Source organism: Mustela erminea, chromosome 10, assembly GCF_009829155.1.
Source record: "Mustela erminea isolate mMusErm1 chromosome 10, mMusErm1.Pri, whole genome shotgun sequence".
NCBI classification, from domain to species: Eukaryota; Metazoa; Chordata; class Mammalia; order Carnivora; family Mustelidae; genus Mustela; species Mustela erminea.
Genome location: NC_045623.1, coordinates 7,057,582 through 7,079,662, shown reverse-complemented (window position 1 = coordinate 7,079,662; position 22,081 = coordinate 7,057,582). Strand labels below are relative to the sequence as shown.

General features: G+C 41.5%; 1 protein-coding gene across 2 annotated transcripts in view; it reads right to left on the bottom strand.

Moving 5' to 3' along the window:
- REG4 (regenerating family member 4) overlaps positions 1–22,081 on the bottom strand; it is a 63,799-nt gene that overhangs the window by 4,400 nt on the left and 37,318 nt on the right. The window contains exons 2-5 of one of the 2 annotated variants that reach the window (XM_032303559.1): positions 10,527–10,696; positions 7,953–8,128; positions 5,186–5,283; positions 1,481–1,618 (exon numbers count right to left, since the gene is read on the bottom strand). In XM_032303559.1, the coding sequence (XP_032159450.1) occupies positions 1,481–1,618; positions 5,186–5,283; positions 7,953–8,019 (303 nt within the window). In that variant the 5' untranslated portion in view covers positions 8,020–8,128; positions 10,527–10,696. The remainder of the gene's footprint in view (positions 1–1,480; positions 1,619–5,185; positions 5,284–7,952; positions 8,129–10,526; positions 10,697–22,081) is intronic. The other variant, XM_032303560.1, reaches the window with a different exon arrangement.

The following is a 22,081-nucleotide window of genomic DNA, read 5'->3' as shown; positions in this document are numbered from 1 at the left end:
AGAAATGTGCACCAGAATGGAACATGGGAAACTCACCCCACTTAGTCAGTGAGAGGAAAACGCCAATGTTTTGGCCTATTTCCTTCTGGTGTAAACACTTTTCTGGATCACAGTATTTTTACATGCTAACATATGAGATGATCTTGAAAATACCTCTTCAATGGTGCATTTTGCTTCCTAAACTTTTTTAGATGGTAATGATGTACTAGAATTTGCCTTAATTCTGTTGATGATAGTTACATTGTTTCCAATTTACTCCCATTATAAAGAATACTGCCATGAACAACTTTGTTTCTGGAGCTGTTTCTGTACTTAAACTTACTTCTTAGGATAGAAACCCAGAAGCAGAATGAAGAGGTTAAAGGACATCATTTGTTGAGGGTACTGATATATATGGTCAAACTACTTTCCAAGCACTTTTCAGTTGTAGGAATTTAAATCCCCATCTACTGGACAATTTCTTTATATCTCTAAAAATAGTAGGCATTAAGGGTAAGCTTAATAATTAATACATTGAATAATTAAGCAAAAGCTTTGTGATCTGACAAGTGAAGTTACATTGCTATTTTAACTTGCATTTCTTTAATAACTAGAGATATTGCACAATTTTTAAAGAGCTATTTACTCTCTTCAGTTATGAATGTAGAAAAGTAAATTACCAAAACACATCTGGTATAAATGGATGTAAATATTTGTCTGGACTCTGAAGGAAAGAGTTCTGATTGATAGCAATGTGAATACACAAAAATGTATAATGAATTGTATAAAATACTGGCAACATCTATTGGCAAAGTTTTGGCAAGAAACAGGAGATTTCTTCTTGTGTTTCTGATGTCTGTTTGGGTTAATGATAGAAGTGCCACGAAGAATCTGTAAACTGCAGGTCCCACATACCTCTGCAACCAGCCCAAAGACCTCACATGCCATTCTTTACAAGGAGGTAGTGATGGAAAGTGAAACAACGGCCCAGTGAAAAAAGTTATGGATGACATGAAAAACACAGTAGCATCTAGGAAAAAGCTTGGCTGAAAGTTCCTAACTTTAACTCAAGATCTAATGAGTATTATTAAGCTGGGTCCCCTAACAGGGGTATGTGTGTGCATGTGTGCATGTGTAGTGTGTGTGTGTGTGTGTGTGTGTGTGTGTGTGTGTATACACACATATATAGGTATATATACCTATATATACTTACAAACTTTTTTTAAGGCTCTGAAAAGCCGGTCATGGAATGTTCTAAGATTTGGAAGGAATTTATTTAGATAGAAGTTCTATAAAACGATGCCACTGAAATAATTTCCTCCACAGAGGGACAGAAGGGAGACCCACAGCTTGAGGCTTTGGCCTCTATGGATCGGAGGCAGTGACTGAAGGAGACCCACAACCCACGCCCCTGTCAGTAGGGCTAGAGGCCATTTCCCAGGCTAGGGACTATCTATCTGGCTTTCTGCAGGGGGCCTCTGTGGGCCAAATCTGAGGTTACCTTTTCTGGGTCGTGCAGGCCGATCCATACAGGCTGGATTCTTTGGTAGCCACTTATGTAGTTCGCTACCATGGAAGCTTCGTTTTCATTCTGAAGAGACACCAGGTGGGCTCCGTTTCCATAGGACTGACACTCGATCTGTGGGCCGGATGTAGTGCTCATCACCTCTTGAGTTTTAAAAGCGTCATCCTCACCCCAGAACCCCAGGGCACCAAGCAACAGGGAGTGCGCAGCCCCACCTGCTCCAGAAGTTGAGATCTACACCCCGTGATTCTGCCTGTCTCCAGAGGAGAAAACACAATTGCCCCAAGCGTGGAGTCTCAGAGGAAGAGGCAGCTGGAGGCAAGGTCGTGAGCTTTAGGGTCCGTGGACGTGCCTGGGGTCCTCCTGGTCTTGCCTAAAGTTACTGTATGTGACCTTGACAAGTCACATGACCTCTCTGAGGCTCACAATGCTTATCTGTGAAGTTGAAGAAATAAATCACTCTGCTTCGCAATGGACTTGTGGAGGGATATAATGGCTATAATTAAATATTCTAATTCTGCATTTTAACAAACCTAAGAAATCACTGATTATAAAATGTGCCCTTTGTTTCATGTTCCACTAGAAAAGAAAGAGAGAAAAAGTCAGTGCCACTTTCTTTAAGGGAACACTGATTTCGGAGGTGTTTAGACATGATAAGGATGCGTCTCACACCAGAGAGAATAGGACAGTGCTCTTCATGGAGCACCTCCAAAATGATGAGCACCTCAACACGCTACCCCCACTGAATCTTCACGCCGATCTCAGGAAGTAGAACCCACCTGTAGTTTATGGTGGAAATGCATGATCAGAAAAGGGTGTCAGACTGAGTTGCCCAAGAACAGAGCCCCGGTCTACATAACTCCCAAGTTCGATGTCCATTCTATTTTACATCACTTATTATTTATTAAATTATTATGAAATGATTCTGGCTCTATCTTGCACAAGAATAGTACATTGTAAATTGTAAACAGTGTTCTGTACATTATCTTTATCTGGTACCAGATAGGAATAGTGTGGATTGCCCAAAAATCTGTGATGCTCCCTCCAGGAGTGGGGAGATGCCTCAGATATTGGTTTAGAATTGAAGATCCCGTGTTCATGACTTTCTGGTTCTAGATGAATGTGCCCGTCTGTTTGCTTGTCCTGAGCAGTAGCCACAGGATTTAATCTAGTTGGGGTTTTGAGTATCTTCATCCCAGTTAAACCAGACCAGGGGTTGGTGTGGGAGCGTGGAACTATCTTATCTCTCTGTTGCAACTTTTTAAAACTCAGCTCCAGACTCAATTTTGTTTTACTGCTGTATGTCTTTTTTGATCCCAAATTCTTGTTCTTCAAAGATGCTGCCTTCATTCCTACGCAAGAGAACGTGATCTGGATTTTTTCTTATCACTTCCTGAATGATAATCCCCTTTTGTTTCCGGTATTGGATGGAAGACGTAGCCTAACCGTTCCCTAACCGGAAACTTACTGTTCAATTAAATAAGACAAACTTTTACATGTACGTATCTTATAGCTAGATAGAGATACCCACTTATTTCATGCTCTTTGGGGCTTGTGTTACAGGAGATGCCTACATGGTAAAACTTAATTTAATACAACGTAATTGGATAAAAACATGGCTTTGGCTGTGGTTGCTATTCCAGTGCTTCCCTTTGGTATCCTGCTCATGATGAGATGTGGTTAGAGTTGAGTGTTTGTGCTGGCCTCCCATTTGCCAACCACTTCACAACACCAGAATGCTTCCAGACCCCTAACTTCATTTGACTTTTGAACTTGGGAGGCATGGAAGTCAGAGAACCAGTCAACATTTACTGAGACTGCCAGTCACCAGGGATTCCTGGGACAGAAGGGAAACGGGCTTCAAGTGGTTCAGTGAGCTTTTCCTCCAAGTTCCAGCTCCTGTTAGTGAGGGAATTTGGCCTGGAACCCAGACCTCTCTGCCTCTCGTGTCCGAGATCAGATGTACCCACCATTTTCATGGTCCCCTTCACACCAGGGCTCTCAAGAACTGAGATCGACCCTCAGTACTGGCAACTAGTCAAGCTAGCAGCAGTGGCCATGGTAAAGTTTTCCAGCACTTTCTCTGCATTCTGATCAGGAGTAACCGGTTAATTCTGCTAAGGCCCCAGATCAATCGTGTAGACTGTTTTTGTCTTGAGAACCTCAACTGAGTACTTAGCAGGTGCCATAGGCTCTTTGAAGTTATTTTAAGGAATCCTTCTGAGAAGCCCATGGGGTGAATTGTCATCCCCATTTTAAAACAAGAAAACCAGTCAAGTGAGGTATGACTTAACTTTGTAAGGCACTGTTAGGATTGAAACTCATGTCTGTTTTACTCCCAAGTCCTCCAGGTTTCTTCCCCTTTGTGTTGGCAGAATTCGTGTTGGAATCTCTGGAGACAGGCAGAATGGGTGGTCTTCCAAGATTTCTTCCAGTTGCTTCTCAAGAATTGAGGAAAAGTTCGTTGCTCTCCATCAGCTTTCTTTCTTTCATCGAACGGTGTCTGGGAAACCCCTTCTTCATTTAGTGTTCTCTCTCTCTCTTTCTTCCTCGCTCGCTCTCTCTCTGTAACTATCATGCACGTAAGCCCAGAAAGCATTGCATTAGGGCTGACTTCCCTGGGTTTGTTCCACTAGTTACTCTGGGTGTGACCTTGGAAGAGTTAGTCATGATCACACTGCATGGAAATGTTCTGTTTAAATACCACTCAATCTTGCACTGGTCCTACACTTCTTTTTTTTTTTTTTAAAGAATTTATCCATTCGTCTAACAGATGAAGATCACAAGTAGGCAGAGAGGCAGGCAGAGCGGGGGGAGGGGGGAAAGCAGGCTCCCTGCTGAGCAGAGAGCCTGATGTGGGGCTTGATCCCAAGAACTTGGGACCACAACCTGAGCTGAAGGCAGGTCCTAACCTACTGAGCCACCCAGGCATCCCAATCCTGCACTTTTTAAGGACACAGATGACTTTGTATCCCTGATAGCTATCACTTGGTAAGTGCTCTGTCATTGCTGAGTTAGTTATATACAGAATTCTGAGGCCATTCTGCGCCCGGGTCACACCACATTTTCCCATAAGGTGCCCCCAACTAATCATATCAGTTCAACAACCACAACCCAGAGAGACAGCAGCATGGGCTCCCCACAATCCTCTGAGGTAAAGTGGCTCCTTGGGTATCTTTTAGACAAAGCCTCAGTGAAACAAAACCAGTACCTTTGTGGGTGGTGTAGACAGTGAAGCCTTCCATTTGTTTAGTCTGCTTCCCTTTCTGTCAGGGGTTTCTGAAGACCATGCCCCAGGCCTGTCTGCACCCTGGTCTTTCTGGTAAATCAGATACAGCAATTCAATGATTCTTTCTAAAGGTCTTTATTTTCTCATTCTCCTGTTTGTGTATTTCTGTCCTTCCTCTGGACAGTGACCTCCTTGAGGGTAATGGCTGTTTCTTGTTCATTCTTACGTCTGGCAGTCCATCTAGGGTCTGGGCATAGAGCACAGGCCCCAGCAATGCTTTGGGAACTGAATGAGAGGAACACATCACCTCCTTCTCCCCATTTCAGCAGCCACGTGGCTCCTCAGAATGTCTCCTCAGAAGGACCCTTAATTCTGAATCACATGAGACCAGCAGCTCCGGGTGGCCCCTGGCTTTAGAGGTACCTGTCCAAGCATGGGGCAAGATTTCTTACCTCAGCCTCAGGCCAGCTCCTCAGTTTCCGGAAGTATCCATAGCAGTTAGACATGTAGTAAAACCATCCAGAAGCACAGCTGGGTCTCATGAGGATTTCTGCAGAGACATCAAAGGGCATCACCAATTAGGATGGCACAAACAATCACGGCCCACCCTGTGAAGTTTCCAGAATGATGGGGAGGCTGGGTACCCTGAGGAAGGACCCTGCCACGCTCCCCAAACTTTGTGCCGTTAATCTTTCTTTCAGCCTTCCCCAAAGGGAACTATGGTCTTTATAAGGCTAAGTGTGCACTGGAGAAAAGGAGACAACTGGATTCTTTGAGGATCGCTGGACACTTGTTCTGAACTGGGAGACTAATCCAGGAGACTCAAAAAATCTCTGTGGTCTGTCAGAGCAGAGCTTAGGGAGGCTCAGGTGACCATGGAGTTTTAGACGGCAGGCCCGGTGGGACCCTCAGCCCACCCTGTGATTTTTTCCCGGTTATGGAATGCACCATTGGAACAGACATACTCAGCAACTGGCAGAATCCTCACTTTGGTCCTAAGGTCAAACGGCCACAATTCGAGGCAGCACCAGAGTGGACTAGGAGCACAAGTTGGCAGTTTTAGGCATTACAAGGAAGGAGTGGTGCTTTGGCCAGAGGGACACAGGACAGGTTAGATGGCAACTTGGACAGAATCGAAGATGGGTGAGCTGGGCTGTGAGTCAGTAGTGAAGGGGCATGTGAGGCCACGGGGGTGAGCCGAGGAGTGGGGGCAGAAGCTCACAAGATGTGCAGAGCAAGAGTGAACACTGAAGTCTGCCTTGAGTAGAGGGGATCTTTCAGACAAGCACGGTGGGAAGGAGAAGGGGAATCATGAGGCCCGGAAGCTAAGGAAACTGTGACAGAGAGAAGCACAATCTCTTCCTGCTAGTTGCCTTAGTGAGGGGGCCGTGTCACCATATCTGAAGGTTCAGGAAGCAAGGAGATGACTGGCAATGCAGAGGGCCTAGATGATGAAGGGAAGGCTAGGCTAGTACGTTTGGGCTTTGTGACCCTGTGGCTGTGCCTCAGGCTAGACATGAGTGCAGGGCTCCTCCTGCTCCTACAGGATATCCACAGATTGTTGTTGTCACACAGCGAGCCTTTCATCTCTCCCCACTCAAATGACACCCCCGTCCCTTGTTTGCCCCATTCTCCGGTTCTATTTCATCCGTGCCTACAAATCCCTAGGGACTAACTATGCATTTTTTTAAAAATTTTTATTTATTTATTTGAGAGAAAGAGAGTGCATGAGAAAGCACGAGAGCAGGGAGGGTCAGAGGGAGAAGCAGGCTCTCTGCTGAGCATAGAGTCTGATGCAGGACTCGATCCTGGGATTCCCAGATCAGGACCTGAGCCGAAGGCAGTGGCTTAACCAACTGAGCCACCCAGGCGCCCAGACTTCCTATGCTTTTAGATAAGCTTCCTACTCTGGCTAGCACGGAGGGCTCTAGTGACCTAGCCCCACAGCCTTATGCAGCTGGATCTTCCTATGCAGCAATCCCAGAAAGTCTCTACAGCGGGGAGCAGGATCTGTAGAGGAGCAGTGGAGTGACCGGTGGGCATGTCCTGGTTCTATTACCTCTGAGGGACAGAAACCAGAGAGCTTTCGTGAAGTCCCAGAGCAGGGCGATTGGTTTCTCACTCACAGGGTTTAGCTTGGGTGAATTTCAAGTCCCTGCAGGGCAGCCAGAACCAGAAACAACAGGAATCGAACTCTCTGGTTAGGTGGCTCCACAGGAGGGCTTGGGGGCTGCTTCTTTCATACTCTTGCATGGCTCAGAGAAAGTGGCTGAATCCCCCAGGTGCGGAGCAGCCATAAAGATTGAGAGAACTAGTGGCTGGCAGTCGGTGTGGGGTAGAGGTCAGAGAGCCTTTGGGCAGAAAGGGGGCACAGACCTTGAGCCACGGACACCCATGAGGCCTGAAGAACACTGCTTCTCTTCCTTTGTCCTCCCAATGCATCTCCCCTTGGCCAAAGTATTCCCCAGGTTATATACATGCTCAGGCATGGTTTTCCTCACAGAGCCACATGGGACTATGAGAGGCACCCCAGACCGGGAGCCAGAATATCATGTAATCTTGCTATGTGATCTTGGGCAAGTCCTGACTTCCTTTGGGCCCCAGCTTCTTTGTAAACAGAACAAAGGCATTATACAAGATGTGCCCACATTCCATTTCTTTCCATTTCGGATGTTCTATGATATGTATTTTTAGCTCATGTGTATAGTTTTCTTCCCACTTTCTCTGCTGGAAGATCTTAGGGTATTGATTCCTACCTTGTTGACATGTTACTTTGTACTTGATTCTGGGTCTACATGGTATAGGACCCATCTCTCCAATCAGGCTTTAAGTCCCTTGCAAACCAAAACTGCTGGTATGTTCAAATGGGAAAACGATGCATGAATGTTGGGGAGCTCTAATTCTAGTTCTCGCTCACCAACTGCTAGGTGACAGATGCTTTAAATACATTATCTCCACCCTTCACCAGAAACTTGTAAAATAATTATCATAACTGACACTGAGTTGATAATTTCTCTATGGCTCACAACAACACGAGGTTGGATTTGTTTGATTCTACAGTCCTTGTGATTTTCCCCACATGACCTTGTCCTTCGTTCCTGTCATTGATATCTATTGCCGGTGGCACCTAAACATCATGTGGGACGAGTGGAGGGCTGAGCCAGTGTGCTGCGTGAACACTGGCTGTCGGCTCACTTCCAGTGAATGACTGATACTCACCTCCCAGGACTTCAGTGCTGGCTACGCAGCTCAGCAGTAGGAACAGACGCATGCTTTGGGGGGTCATCGTCCTCTTCTCTGGGGAAGCTGAAGTGCTTCGGAAACTTCTCCTGCAAGGGTCTCAGAGACCTTGTGAGTTTTCCCTCGAAGTTCCTGGATTTGCTTGAATCTGCAATCTGAACACAGTGGGTGAGACAGACCCAGGAATTTAGATGGCAAATCACATATGGAGGAAAAAAAAATAATTTTCTGGATGAACCCAGATTATACAATCAAGGGACTCTCAAGATAACTGTAGAGATTAGGGGTATTTAATCTATGTCACCTGCAAGGCCTCTGGTCCAGCGCCAGAGACCTAACTGTGTTGGGTTGAAGAGTTTAGTTAGTCTGGAAGAAGGCATTTGGTCCATTGCGAAGAGCCTACTCCTGCTATTCTCAGAACGACCAGAAGAGGGCGCCTAAGGCACGCTTTCGCACAGATGGGGCAGTAATGGACTTTCTATTGAGTCAACTCAATCAAATCAAGTCAGTCCCAAGAGCGAATTTGTCTGTGTTAGCATTAAAAGGGCATATATGGTCCAATACCCACATTTTACAGATGAGAGGACCTGAGGTCTATGGGTATTAAGTGGCTTGTTCCTTGTCACACAGCTACAACTAGATACCCTGACTCCAGTCAACCCTTTTTCCTTCACGCGTAGGTGATAACCACATTTTTTTTTTTTAAAGAAAATGACTTTATTATCTTCCCCATCACCAGACAGTACATGAACTATTAAAAGATCCGTGACAAACTGGAAAATAGGAAGTAAATTCTATCTCCCAGAGATAAACAATTTAGTGAGTAGCTTATGGACATCTTTCTATGTACCTATGTCTATGTGTTGGTTTGTGTAGCATTTTATATAAATCGACTCATAGAATTCTGATAACTGGTTTTGTTGCTCAGAAACTGATCAACTGTAATGAACCTTCCTCCCCTTGAATAACTATTATGCAGTTTTGGTTCTCTCTTTAGTATAAATGTACGTACACAGGGCTGTGACTTCACAGAATGTGCACGTTGTCACACTGATACCCTTAGCTAAAATGCCTTCTGGATGGGCTGTTCCATACATTCCAGTAATAGCACATAGACAGCAATGCTGGTTCCCCCAGACTTCAAGGAACACCCAATTTATCCATTTTTTTTCTTGCTAATTTTGGCATAAGAAAAATCTCAGTGGCTAGTATTTTAAAAATATTCATAATTATATTACTTAAATTAATAATTAAAAAAATCTTCAAGATATATAAAAAGTTGAAGATCTTTTTATATAATGATTGATTAGATTTTTAAATTTTTTTGTTAAATTTTTGGTTTATACCTTTGCACATTTTTCCTGTTTGACTGTTATCTTTTTTCTCAGAAATCTTTAGGGCCATTTTTGTGCATTTGTTGTCTTTCATATATTATCAATATTTTAATATTAATACCTTAATATTAATATTAATTTTAAATATTTTATATTAAATATTTTAACATTAATACTAAAATAGTTTGAATTTCTTTTTAAATTTAATTTTGTTTTTTCAGTGTTCCAAGATTCTTTTTTATATCTTTTGTCACACTGAAAATTTCAAAAATTGTCATATTTACCTTCTCCTTTAAACATTTGGACTTTATATCAGAAAAATGTGTCATTACCATCCACATAAGATTAAAATATCTACCCATATTTTCTTTTATTTTCATCCATCTGGTATTTATTTTAGTGTAAGCATATGATTGGGTCCAAGATTTTTTCCTAAAAATTATTAGGATGAGTAATTCATTGAATCTTCCCTTGAGCATGCTTTATGATCCAACAATCAGAATACATATTCTAACTATCAAATAATAGATTGCTTAAGAGGAATGATGGAACATAATGTTCAAACTTTCCTGGATAATCTACATAGGTCCATGTAAGCAGTCCGACACAGTGTGAATAAAGAAGAAAACCAAACGATGAAGATTTGATGGACCCCCCGCTCCCAAGCATTTTACATCATTGTATTAGCCCTGCACTTCTCTAACGAACCTCCCTTCAGAAGTTGATGGAGGTATGTTCAATGTTCTCCAACCCCCTTAAGACACAAACAGCAAGGACTTCTCTGTCCAACCAACAGTCTGGGGGGAAGGGAGGTAGAGCATCTTTTGGAATAACCTGTAAGTGGATCTTAACAAACTGACATTCATTGGATGTTCACATGTCACCTAATCTAATCATAACTAGGCTGCCTTGTAGTTATCATTAACTTATTTTACACATGAAAACACACACTTCATTGAGATTAAGGAACTCTCCCAAAGTTTCACAGCTGCTAGAATTCACAGCCAAGATTTAGTTTAACCCGGTGCTGACACCAAAGGCAACGCTCTTTACAGACAGAGAAGAAAGAAATGCATAGTTCAAGTAGAAAAAACCAGCAGCACAAATCATGACTAACATCATTAGACCCAGAGCTTGTCATTTCTGGCCCATTGAAAAGCTGGTAGAAGAAAACAGATGTTCAAAGAAAGCCTTCTGCCCTCAGACGGGTGGCGATTACCTGGTCAGCCCTCAAGGCTTTGAGGACCCCTGCCTTCTTCCGTGTCCTGAGAGATCCCAGGCAGTTTCTTGAGTTCTTATATCTTCTTGCTTCCGGAATTATGTGGCCCTTGCTTTAATCATAGAGCAATAGTACTGCTTGAAGTAATAACCCATCCATAAAAGTCTTATCTGTAGTCAAACTGAATGCGTGAGAGGCGGCTTGAGAATGAATTAAATAGGAGAGGAACCCCTCCTTATTTGTAAATAGTCTTTCCTTTCCACCCCACCTTATCAAAACTGACGACATCCTGTAATCTGTTAGAAGACAGTCTTCTCTCCCCGTATTTACCTTTTTTAACTCTGTCAATTTTTTTTTAAAGATTTTATTTATTTATTTGACATAGAGAGAGCGAGCACGCACAAGCCGGGAGAGCAGCAGGCAGAGGGGTGGGAGAAGCAGGCTTCTCGCTGAGCAGGGAGCCTAACTCAGAGCTGGATCCCAGGACCCTGGGATCATGACCTGAGCCAAAGGCAGCTTCTTAACCAACTAAGCCGCCCAGGCGCCCCTTCTGTCAATCTTTTTATCTCTTTCTACTGTCAATATCCTTAATTTCTCTTTCCTTTCTATAAAGATGCCCCACTTCAACTCTGGAGAATCAGGATGTGTCTATCTTTGCGGAAACGATTGGCCACCAGGCCTGGATGTAAGTTTATGTGCCTTTGGGGTGTGCTTGAGGGGTCCATACAGACTTTCCTCCTTAAGACACCAATCCCATTCACCTCAGCATGCACCCCATTCCTCAAATACCTGTTTTAACTCCTTCTCCTTATTCCTCAGGAACAAGGCACTGAAATCTTGACCTAATGGAGGGCAATTATGTCAAAATAGCTTACAGTGATACAATAATTTACCATACAGTCTTTCCACCTGAATCATTACCTGAGCTCCTAACAGAATCCCCGGGACTGACATAGGGCATATACCCCCACTTCGCATGGAAGAAACTTGATCTTAAGGGAGAGTAGAGAGCCTGCTCAATCAGGATCATCATACTGGTCAGTGGTGGAGCTGGACCTTGACCTCTGGCCTTCTCTGTTTCCTCACTCACACAGTCTAATGAAGAAAATAGCCTATTTGAAAAAGGCAACACCATTTCCTCCTCTGGTGTAGGTAGCAGAAAATAAACTACCTTGAAGGTGTTGGAGCTCTTTCAACCTCAACGGACTAGAACGTTAAGGCTGGGAAGGATATCAGGATTTCTCAAGTCCTGGGCTCTTGCTCTACCAGTGAGGAACCTGAGGCCCAGAGAAGCCCCAGGACTGACTCAGTACACACAGCTAGTTCGGAGTACAGCCGGCATCAGAAGCTGGGCTTTCTTCCTCTCAGCTCAGGGTTCTTTTTACAATGCTTCTCGGGCTTTTTGCCATCAGCTTTTTCCAACCTGTGTATACATCCATGGCAGGACAAGAGAAAGTCATGTTTCCATGGTGTACAAAGTGTACAGTAGAGAACCTCAGCCGTTCAGATGATGCTCTGGGGAAAGAACACAGGGCCTGGCTTCTGGTGGATGTGGGTTCAGGTCCTACTCCTGTTACCTACTTGCTGCGGAACATTCGGCGTGCTCCTGAACCTCTCTGCGCCTCAGTTTCCTAACTGTATGTGGTAGGATATTACCAGACGAATTTTGTTTTTTACACTACCTGTTAAACACAGCCTTTTCCCCTTTAGGCAGCTGGGTGGGAATCAGCATTGCTTCCTGACACAACAAAGAACAAAGATATTAATTCCAAGCCTTTTGAGTTCAAAAGCGCTGGTCCAGATGCAAGAGAGAAAAGTTTTGACAAAATATATGCCCAAGGAGATTTCCCAACCCCCAACCCTCACTCTGCTAGCTTCACGTCACAATATAAAAATTTTAAAGTCTTGAGATGAAAGAGGGAAGAGAAGGAGATGAGACAAGAGGATTAAAAGCTCCTAGGACTTAAAGAAATCTTACACGGAATCTCCCCCATTAGTTAGCTCCAAGAAAGGACATTGAAGGAACAACATAAAACTCTGAAATGTAAGAATACAGAAGACTCAAGAACTCTCTGAACTGAAAAGGGCCTTTAGAATACTGAAGAGAAAGATTTGGAATTTTTCTATATGTAGGCACATCATACGTGAAATTTAGAGAACCCTAAAATGGCAAATCAGCCATTACCTCCAAAACTAGGATCAGAATAGCACCATACCAGAGTAATAAAAATGGAAGGGAAATAACAAACAAACAAATAAATGAAATATATAAATAAAAATAAACAAATAAATAAATAACATAAAAATAAATAAAAGGTGTGAAAGGAAACAACTTTCAGCCCAGAACTATATTCCCACCCAAACAATCAACGAAGGAGGGCATGAAATTAAGACAAGTGAAAATTATAAGAATTTAGAAAGGATATTGTCCACTAAAGTTTAAAATTTCATTTCTAAGGTCTAGTGCTAGTTAAATTTACTTGATTAGAAAATTTTCATTTGAGGGGCACCTGGGTGGCTCAGTGGGTTAAAGCCTCTGCCTTCGGCTCAGGTCATGATCCCAGGGTCCTGGGATCGAGCCCCACATCGGGCTCTCTGCTTCTCAGGGAGCCTGCTTCCCTCTCTCTCTGCCTGCCTACTTGAAATCTCTCTCTGTCAAATAAATAAATAAAATCTTAAAAAAAAAAAAAAGAAAATTTTCATTTGAGAAGACCTGAGTGGTACGGTCAGTTAAGCCTCTGATTCTTGGTTTCTGCTCAGGTCATGGTCTCAGGGTCCTGAGATTGAGCCCTGTGTCAGGGTCCAGGCTCAGTGCAGAGTCTGCTTGAGATTCCCTCTCCCTCTCCCTCTGTCCGCCCCCTCAAATAAAGAAGTACATCTTGAAGAAAAAAAAGAGAAAATTTTCATTTGAGTCTGTGTATTTCCAGAATACAATTTATATTACAATGCAAACTTGATGTTGTTACATTTATGAGGAAATAGTAAAATTGAGCCCTTCCTCTATCCAAATTTTTAGGACAGCAGGAAAAACCTTCCCATCTTAGCCCCTTTTGTGACTCTGGTCTCTGGCACTGGGGCTCACTCCACTCACATCTGACCACCATCAACACCCCATCAGTATTTCCTGGAAACCACACAAGGTCATGCCTCTACGCCTTTTTCCGTGTCATTTTTGCAATACTCTTCTTTTTATTTGTTTGGTCATGTTTATTTGTCTTTTAATTAATTAATTCAACAAACCTTGAATGTAATTAAGTGCAAGGATCCTGGGTGGGGGGATAGGTGCTGTGGGGGAGACAAGAGGTAAGAAAAAGATCACCAGTCTGGTCCCCAGCTAGCTTGGTTTGGTTCCCGACTTGAAGCTTCTCCTTATTCTACTCTTGGACAGCAGGGATGCCTCTCTTGTGCTCACAGATCACATGCTTATATTTAAATTCTATTTTCTGCCTGTCTTCCTAATCAATCTTTAAGCGACTTCGAGTCTGAGATCACACCAACTCATCTCCACAATCTTATGCTCAGGAGGTTTTAGTGTTAAACTGACCAATACCTAAGAAAGAGTAGAGGCTTCCAAACCTGCCCCCTCTTCTTCGTAGGTGTTTCCTTCTAGAGGACAAGCAGACTCACTCATGCCTTTCTTTTTCCCATAAAAAAAGTTTTGTTTTGTTTTTTGCTTTCTTTCTTCTTCTTCTTCTTTTTTTTTTTTCCGAAGACATTCACCTCATTCTCAGAGGGAAATGTTTTCTTTCCTCTTTTGCAAGAATTCTTACTCTACACTTGCTTGAAGCATTTTGCCTTCATCTATGAAGTGATTCTACTTTACTTCGTAAAAGACTCTTCCTAGGGAAAACATACACATTGGTGTATCTCCATAGATAGATGGTACATTTCCAAAAAGATGAGGGTGGTTAAAAATGCTTAAACCAAATAGAATTTTCTGATGGAAAATAAAAATATAACCTCTTGGCCTGCGTTCATAAATATTCAGTAAGTTCTCATCAATTCATGGCCCACTAGTACAGCTGCCCTGAAGGATGGGACATGTCCTAATCTGTGCTATTAATGTGGCAGCCATTAACCACATATGGCCATCAAGCACTTGGAATATGACTGGTGTGAATAAGGAGTTGAATTTTAAATTTTATATCATTTTAAAATTAAATCTTATAATAAAATTTTAAATTTTATATACTTTTTGTCAACTGTATTTAAATGTAAACAGCTCGTGTGGTTGGTTAGTGGCTACCACCCAGTGAAACCAAGAAGACGGGAGAGGGTTTCTTATAGAAACAGACTGATGTGAAAGAAGGGAGAAATTGTTCCTATTCTTGAGGAAGCTTAGAGGCAGAAAGAAACTTTGCAGAAATAAGTCCCCAAAAATTGAAGGAATTGTGGGGAGTTTGTGGAGAAAACTGTACAGCTAAAATTTGAGTCAAATTCAATTTGATCTCCAATCTGACACCTAGGTTATACTTCAGTAAATAATCCTTGTCTTATCCACAGTTTTCTGATTCTAGTTTCCCTGACTGAAGCTCAGATGGCAGCGATCCCTTTGCCTTCCTTTCAAATGACAGATGAAGGCCATTCTGAGTCAAAGAGTAGAGTCACTGCTTCTTCATCTGAAGTCAAGAATAAATCTCCTCCAGCTTTAGGATGACAGCTTTACCCATTTTAATTAGAGAACAGTTTCTACTTTGCTGTTGATGCCTATTGGAAGTTTTTTGAAAGGGTCAGTTATTTTTTGACATCTAAACATATCAATACTATTAAATCAGCATGAGAAAATAACCTCAGCCAGTGATGGGCAGTGGGAGCACCAAATGGGATGGTGAGTGTGAGAGAGATCAAAGAAAAATGCTTTAGGGGAATGTGAAAAATGGAAGTCTGATAGAGGGATTTGGAAAAAACATGAAATGACTATAACAAGAAGGCAAGTCTTGAAATTTTTTCTGATTCTAAATCTTAAGAAAATAGCATAAATTCTTATTATTTAAAAAAAAAAACCAAAACACTATGGAAGAGTTTCTCCTTGCCCCCTTAGGGAGCAAATTTTTAGTGTTGGACTTAATCCTTTTATATTTGACAGAGATATTGACCATGAACAGAGCTGAAGGCAAACCCTACAACATCCTATGCTCCTGGACCAGTTCTATCTACGGGAGAGAGAAAATGAGTCATTTGAGGAGGTTTTCATTAACTTTTATAGCTAGTCTGAAGAAACTCTTGTTTTGAGGCTAAGTGAGTTTATGCCTACTCACTCATCTCTGATGTGGGGGACTGGTGACATAGAGTAATCTCCCCAGCTCCACGTTTCCTAGGAAGTCTATCTGTATCTGTGGAAAGCTCTACCAGCTAGAAAGCATCAGCTGATTTGCTCAAAAGGCACAATGGAAGTTATGCCATATAAATTGAAAAACTGTATATGCGACTAGCTCTTTTCTTCATCCTTCAGTGTTTTCAACTCAGGCTTCCTCTCCTCCAGAAACCCAGCCCTAAGCCGGCCCCTTCTCTGTAATAACATTTTCCTTTTTATGTAAAAATTATTTGTTTACAGGCCTGTTGCTCTCAACAGGGTGTCACTTCTCAAGCACAGCGATGTGACTTTCTATTTCTATCTGCTTATCTTAGATATGTGATTAGATGGTGCTTAGATAGTGCTCAAAATGTGTTTGCTGGACCAAACTCACTATACTGGAGTGCCCCGGACAGTACCTGACACAAAGAAGACACATAATGTATGTTATCTTTCATCTCCTATATTTTCTTCTAAAGATTTCCACTGACTTGATTGAGCTTATTATCTGAAAACATACCTATTTTACAGATGCATCTATGGAGGTGTGAAAAGATTGTTATACCAGGCCCTACAATTTGTTTGCGAGGTGTCTTCAAAGATATTCTCTTGATAAGCAAATTGGGGTGGAAAGTAAGACCCTAAGAATTAGCAGGATGGAAGCATAAGATATATATCTAAGTAGTTCTGCTTTTGGGCAATAAACATGAAATTTGATGGCAGAAGGGCAAAAAGAGAGGTGAGGGGAGGGTGAGGGCAGAGAGAGAGGGTTGATGAGGCATCATTGCTTTGCCCAAAAGACTTAAAAACAGGTTTGTCTAATATTAAACACATTTTTAAAATTATTATATAAACTGTTCTACATTTCACCAAGATATTTATAAATTCTGTCATATTCACAAAGACCTTACCAGACTCTGGATTTGGCTTGCTTTTGTTTTATTTTTTAATTAGTATTTCACTGTATAATATTAATGGAAAATTATAGTATTGTATATAGATTGTGATCCTATTTTTGTAAAAGAACTAAGCTATCTAGGTATTTATGTGTGTATATAGTTATGTGCCTAGAAAAAGCATGCAAACCACATTTCTCTGATTACCCTGGAGAATGAGGTGAGAATAGAAAAAGGGAAGAGGTTTCAATTTTTGTGTAATTCTGCATTGTTTCAAATGGTCAATAGCCTGTTACTTGGAGTCACTTTCATTTATCTTTTCGTATTGTTTTGGAATTCTGGGTGGCTTCAGAACTTCCTCTTCCCTCCTCCCCTTTCTTTCCTTCCTTCCCTTCCCTTCCTTCTCTTTCTTTCCCCTTCTTCTTCAAGTCATTTTATTTCCACCGCATTATCCACTTGTTTCTCATCTCTTGAGTCTTGCCCTATCACATCTTTAAGATGTGAGGGTGAAAATGGATTCCTCTTAATGCCAAATTCCTTGATTAATTGTGTTTTGTTTTGCATTCTAAGATTATTTTTAAATGATGACTTTACCTTATTAGGTTTAATGCATGCATTTTACACATTAAGCTTGAACATTTTTGACAAATCTATACAGCTGTGTAACAATAACCCAAATCAAGATGTAGAACCTTTTCCATCCGTGGGAAATTCCCTCTTGCCCCTCCCACCTAGGTGACTTCCATCACCACAGATTAGTCTTGCCTTTTCCTTTTTTAAATTTATGTGAATAAAATACGTACTCTGTTATGTCCGGATTTTTCTCACTTGACATAATGTTTTTGTGATTTTTTCACATTGTTGCCTGTATTGATAATTTGTTCTTTCTAACGCCCAGTAGCATTCCATTGCATAAATACAGCACAGGTCATTGTTATTATGATTCCTCATTCTTGGTTGATGGACATTTCAGCTTCTGACAAAAGCTGCTATGAACATTGTTAGCCTCTTGATGGATATATGTTTCCATTCCTGGAGTGGGAGTGGGATTGCTGGCTCATGCCATGGGTGTGTAGTTAAGTTTGTTAGAAAGTAACAAACTTTCCCATTTTACACTCCCACCAGTAATGTACAAGAGTTCTAAGTGCTCCACATCCTCAATAACACTTTGGCTATTGTCAGTCTTTTAATAGTTTCATCTTAAGTCAAAAAGTATAATACTATTTCCTGTGCTATGATTTATTGCAGAGTAAGGGATTAAAAACTACAAAGAAAATGACTCTTCTCTTAATGAGAAGAGAATTCGTATATGGGAGAATCATAGTCCTTTCTGGGCCTCTTAATTATCTCCAAAATAATAACATTGGAGCAGATGATTTCTGAGGCATTTCTAACTCAGATAATGGATTTGAAAGAAGTCAGGCCAGTGTAGTGTCTATGCATGGCCTTTGGCATCAAGATTCAGGTTCTCATCAGGCTCTGCTATCAATTAGCTGGAGGGCTTTGGGTAGACACATAGGCTCAAGAGTACTCTATTTTTTTACTAATACAATCAGATATGAATTATACATCTAACATAGGAAAGTTTTGAATATTAAATGAGATAATGAATGCAAGGAGTTTTTCATAGTACACAGCAAAAACTTCATAAGTATCAGATTATAAAATCATGGACACTTTCTGTGGACACATTCTGGCATGCTGACAGCACTGACTTCATCTTTGGCCCTCCATCTTGTTCTCCCCTCTCATGCACAGATGGCCCCACTTCAGATAACTTCCCTGTGCCCTTACAACCATGCCCCTTGCTTTATACAAGCCATGGCTTGAGGTCCAAATGGGGCAGAGAGTGAGCACAGAGAATAGCCTTATACCGTTTAGAATGTCTGACCTCAGGGTACCTCTGTCAGTAAGTTCCCTCACATAAAACTGTGTAAATAATATGGAGCAGCTTGCTTCATTTTTTGGCCTTAAAGTGAGTTCTCAATCCGGAGGATACTTAACTGGCCCTCCTCTGCATTTTCACACTTTCTAAAGTTGAAAAGATGGTGTTCTAATGAACATGATTAATCCTTAGTGTGGTTGACATGACATGATGACACTTTTCTCCTTGTGGGATCTCCAAAGACTTGAAGTACATAATCCCCTCCATTTCCATCCATGTTGATGCACATGGTGGGTACTCATCTTTCTAAGGGCTGAGTTATATTCCATTGTATATAGGTACCACATCTTCTTTATCCCTTCATCTGATGAAGGGAATCTCAGCATCACACTGGGGTGCATGTGCCCCTTCTTTTCACTATATCTGTATCTTTGGGGTAAATACCTAGTAATGACTCCAGGAAACAAACTGAGGGTTTCAGAGGGGGGGGTGTGGAGGGGGTAGCCAGGTAATGGATATTAAGGAGGGCACGTGTTATGATGAGCACTGGGTACACACAACTAATGAATCATTGAACACTACATCAAAAACAAATGATGTAGGCAAGGTTTAAAAGAGCATGTGACCACCAAGCCAGCACTACAAAAAATATTAAGGGGGGGTTAATAAAAGAAGAAAAAACCCAAGAGTGACATGGAACAGAAATTTACAGAGACAATCTCTGGAAAAAAGAACTTCAGGCAACATGATGTCAATAAAAACTTATCTTTCAATAATCACTCTCAACATGAATGGCCTAAATGCTCCCATAAAATGGCACTGGGTTGTAGACTGGATAAAATGAGAGGACCCATCCATATGCTGTCTACAAATGACACATTTGGACCTAAAGATACATCCAGACTGAAAGTGAAGGGATGGAGAACCATCTTTCATGACAATGGGCCTCAAAAGAAAGCTGGGGTAGTGATTCTCATATCAGATAAATTAGATTTTAAGTTAAAGACTGTAGTCAGAGATACAGAAGAACACTACGTCATGTTTAAAGGGTCTATCCACCAAGAAGATCTAGCAATTGTAGATATTTATGCCCCCAATATGGGAGCAGCCAACTACATAAGCCAACTCTTAATCAAAATAAAGAGTCATAACTACCATACAATCTCCCTGATATGAGGAAGTGGAGATGCAACATGGAGGGCTTGGGAGGTAGGAAAAGAATAAATGAAACAAGATGGGATTGGGAGGGAGACAAACCATAAGAGACTCTTACTGTCACAAAACAAACTGAGGGTGACCGGGGGGAGGGAGGTAGGGAGAGGGTGGTGGGGTTATGGACACTGGGGAGGGTATGTTATATGGTGAGTGCTGTGAAGTGTGTAAACCTGGCGATTCACAGACCTGTACCCCTGTGGTTAATAATAATATGTTTATAAAAAATTAAAAAATACTTGAACTGAAAAAAAAAATGAAGAGTCATATTGAGGGGCGCCTGGGTGGCTCAGTGGGTAAAAGCCTCTGCCTTCAGCTCAGGTCATCATCTCAGGGTCATGGGATGAGCCCTGCATCAGACTCACTGCTCAGCAGGGAGCCTGCTTCCTTCTCTCTCTCTCTGCCTGCCTCTCTGCCTACTTGTGATCTCTCTCTTTCTGTCAAATAAATAAATAAAAATATTATTTAAAAAAGAGTCATGTTGATATGAATACACTAATTGTAGGGGATCTTAACATGCCACTCTCAGATCATCCAAGGAGAAAATTAATAAAGAAATAAGAGCTTTGAATGACACCTTGGACCAGATAGACCTCATATATATATACAGAACATTCCACCATAAAAAAAAAAAAAGAAGACTCATTCTTCTCGAGCACACATGGAACTTTCTCCAGAATAGACCACGTACTGGGTCACAATTCAGGGCTCACCCGATACCAAAAGATTGAGATTATTCCCTGCATATTCTCATATTTCTCATGGAATTCAACCATGAGAAAAAGTTTGGAAGGAATTTAAACACTTGGAAGCTAAAGACCAACCTCCTCAAGAATGTTTGGATCAACCAGGAAATCAAAGAACTTAAATAATTCATGGAAACCAATGAGAATGAAGACACATTGATCCAAAACGTATGGGATACAGCAAAGACAGTCCTAAGGGGGAAATACATAGCCACCCAAGCCTCATTCAAAAAAATTTTTAAATCCTGAATACATCAGCTCTCTTTACACCTTAAACAACTGGAAAATCTACAACAAATCAAGCCAACCCCACACACGAGAAGGGAAATAGTCAAGATTAGAACAGAGATCAATGAGTTAGAAACTAGAGATACAGTAGAACACATCAACAAAAACTAGAAACTGGTACTTTGAAAGAATCAATAAGGTCAATAAACCCCTGGCCAAACTCATCCAAAAGAAAAGAGAGGACCCAAATTAACAAAATTATGAATGAAAGGTGAGAGATCATGACTAAGACCAAGTAAATAGAAACAATCATCAGAAATTATTATCAACAGTTATATTCCAATAAGTTAAGCAACCTAGAAAAAATCGATGCATTCTGGGACATTCTGGGAAACCTCTAAACTTCCAAGACTGAAACAGGAAGAAATTGATAACCTGAATAGACCAATATCTAGTAATGAGATTGAAGCAGTGATCAAAAACCTCCCAAAAAAAGGAACCCAGGGCGCCTGGGTGGCTCAGTGGATTAAGCCGCTGCCTTTGGCTCAGGTCATGATCTCAGTGTCCTGGGATCGAGCCCCGCATCGGGTCCTCTGCTCAGCAGGGAACCTGCTTCCCTCTCTGTCTCTGCCTGCCTCTCTGCATACTTGTGATCTCTCTCTCTGTCAAATAAAATAAATAAAATCTTTAAAAAAAAAAAAAGAAAAAAGAAAAAGAAAACAGGAACCCAGGACCTGACAGATTCCCTGAGGAATTCTCCCAAACATTCAAAGAAGAAATGATATCTATTCTCCTGAAGCTGCTTCAAAAAATAGAAACAGAAGGAAAACTTCCAGACTCTGTGAAGCCAGCATTACCCTGATCCCCAAACCAGGCAAAGACCCCATCAAAAAGGACAATTTCAGACCAATATCCCTGATGAATATGGATGCTAAGATTCTCAACAAGATCCTAGCTAATAGGATCCAACAGTACATTAAAAAGATTATCTACCATGACCAGGTGGGATTTATCCCTGGGATGCAAGTGTGCTTCAACATCTGCAAATCAATCAATGTGATAGAACAAGTCAATAAGAAAAGAGAGAACCACATGGTCCTCTCAATTGATGCAGAAAAGGCATTTGACAAAATACAGCATCCATTCCTGATTAAAATGCTCCAGAGTATAGGGATAGAGGGAACATTCCTCAACTTCATAAAATCTATCTATGAAAAACCCACAGCGAATATAATTCTCCATGGGGAAAACCTGACAACCTTCCCTTTAAGATGAGGAACATGACAAGGATGCCC